Source organism: Glossina fuscipes, unplaced genomic scaffold (genome assembly GCF_014805625.2).
Source record: "Glossina fuscipes isolate IAEA_lab_2018 unplaced genomic scaffold, Yale_Gfus_2 121, whole genome shotgun sequence".
Lineage (NCBI taxonomy): Eukaryota > Metazoa > Arthropoda > Insecta > Diptera > Glossinidae > Glossina > Glossina fuscipes.
Genome location: NW_023998464.1, coordinates 4,726,547 through 4,728,883, shown reverse-complemented (window position 1 = coordinate 4,728,883; position 2,337 = coordinate 4,726,547). Strand labels below are relative to the sequence as shown.

The window sequence follows — 2,337 nt, the reverse complement described above, 5'->3', positions numbered from 1 at the left end:
TTTAATCAAAATATCTCAAAAGTTGCGACCTGTAATTTGAACACAACACAGGCAGATGGACAGACGGACGGCTGGGGCAGGTAGGTAAATAGTGGAAAATTGTCACTTGGTAGTAATATATAGCTATTAACCACACCAAATCTGGATTATGTAGGTCCATTTTCTGCAACTCACCCCATAGAAGGAAGGAACTCATGACAGATGGACATTTTTATGGCGAGGTAAATGACGATAAGAACGTTGATAAAAAAGTTATTTTTGCTAAATTTAGATCACATCAGTTTAACTTTTGGAGTGTCTTCCACATTTGGAGGTCTGCTATAAAAAGTGCGCCTTTAAAAGGAAAGCGATGACGAAAATCAAACATAAAATATATAAAAACAAACATCAAATTTCTTCTCGTCACAAACAAAAGTTACTTAAAAGAGGCGTAATTACCCTTCTATTTTATCACAAATACATATATATATTATTTAAGAATGCTCCAGTTCCAAAATCAGTGAACTTCACTTGCTGAAATTTTTTATATTTTAATTTCAAAGCACTTGATTAACTCCTATTTGGATACAGTCAAAACACATCTCTCCAATAATAAACATTAAAAGCGCTGAAATACGAGATTTTTGCAGTCACTGAATAAACAATTTAAATACATGTGCAAAGCGTACTTAACACGCGTAAACAACAGTTTTATAGCTTTTCTCTACTTTTGGTCGTAAGGAAGTAATCAATTTGATTGCCTGAAGATATTAACGGGTCTAATATAATAACATTTTAGGCAACAGTCGCAATCACGATTTCAAACGATAGCCACGGGCACATCGATTCCATTTAATGTAATGTTATAAAAGGTTTTCCAAAACGATTTCGCCCCTTGCCTATGGTTTGTCTGCTCAGTGGCACAGGTATTCAATTGACCCTCATAGAGTTCGGATTGGATAGTATCATCGGTTGAGTTTGGATGGCCGGCTCGGGTGCCCGAACGTGGATCATTATCAGAGTTTCTGCGATTAATTATTGGATAATTGTTGTTCATATTGATAATGTTATTCATGTGATTCATATATTGATTATTGGAGAACGGTAGGCTAGCATACCTCAAACCATCACTAAGTAACACAAATACCCGTAAAATTGCTTCATAGATACTTACCAGAATTGCAAGGTGAAATTTTAGATATAGCTGCCAAGAAATGTAAAAAGGCAGCGCGCTGTGTCAACTGTTCTGTGCTAGTAGAAGATACATCTCTCTGTTTTAACGCCCTCAGGGGTTTGCCAGGTAATATTCATTGCCGATTTTTTTTTAATGCGTTATGATACATTTTACTATTTAGGTCCATATATCAAATGGCTTCTCGAAAAGTTGAAACCTGAAGGTTTGCACAAACTTTTGTCCAGAAGGGACGATAAATCAGCTCAGGCTATTTGTACAGTCGCCTTTGCAGAAAGTCAGGAATTGGAACCTCAGATTTTCCAAGGTATAACCATCAGGCAAGGCATTGGTGGCCTGACGTTGGAAATAAAAAATAAAGATAAATAAAATAAAATAAATAAAATTAAATTTAAATGTTGGGCGAAATAGCGATTCGAAATACTTTCAATGGTGTGTCGTGCTTGGGTTAAAAGATGTCAGTGTACCAAATTCCATGAAAATATCTCAAAAGTTATGACCTGTATGTTCAACCTACCAATACATGAACATACATCAGACGGATAGACAAGCTTAGATCGGTGCAATAAATGGTGAGTCCAGCTTAAGCTCTTCTGGGCATTGCATACATCCGTAAAACCTTGATATACCCTGTAACACTACTGGTTTAGGGCATACTATGTGATATATGTCATTTTGCAATGGTCAACCTGCTGACCGCTTTACAAATTTCTTCGCGAAAAGTAATACGTTATACGTACCTTTCATAATTCAAAGTAGTTCGCCATTATGTTTTATCAACGGCGGGAGTAGTGAACGACAGAGAAAATTTACCGAATTCGATCGTATGTGTTGCAAGCCGAAATCGAAACTTTGCCTCCAGAAGAAAATTGTTATGAAATTTTTTTTTCACATATTACATTTAACAAATGTTTATAAACTTTAAAAGTATGTGTCGCGTAACCTATGATTTGTATGGTTTTCATTAGTGTAAATAGCGGAAAAGGTGCCTTTTTGTCTTCCATTTGTTCAAATCATCCTTACTATGTCACATTTCAAATATTATCTAAATTGCCGGCTGGACGTTCTATTGCTTTTAAATGGAATTTGCGCCGCATATTTCATAATTGAATCAGTTGAATGATAGCAAGAATCAAACAATAATACTACTATTATACATTGTATAA

General features: G+C 35.4%; 1 protein-coding gene across 1 annotated transcript; it reads left to right on the top strand.

Annotated features, from left to right (window-relative positions):
- The first annotated feature begins 1,043 nt into the window (after positions 1 to 1,043).
- Positions 1,044 to 1,730, top strand: LOC119640510 (inosine triphosphate pyrophosphatase-like). The gene is made up of 3 exons (XM_038038599.1): positions 1,044 to 1,054; positions 1,146 to 1,279; positions 1,335 to 1,730. Exons 1-3 carry the CDS (start codon positions 1,044 to 1,046, stop codon positions 1,538 to 1,540), a joined length of 351 nt encoding a protein of 116 aa, XP_037894527.1. The 3' UTR covers positions 1,541 to 1,730.
- Positions 1,731 to 2,337: the final 607 nt, after the last annotated feature.

Coding starts and splice junctions, on each gene's coding strand:
- LOC119640510 (XM_038038599.1), top strand. Junction 1,280..1,334: donor CGCCCTCAGGGGTTTGCCAG/GTAATATTCATT, acceptor TTTACTATTTAG/GTCCATATATCAAATGGCTT.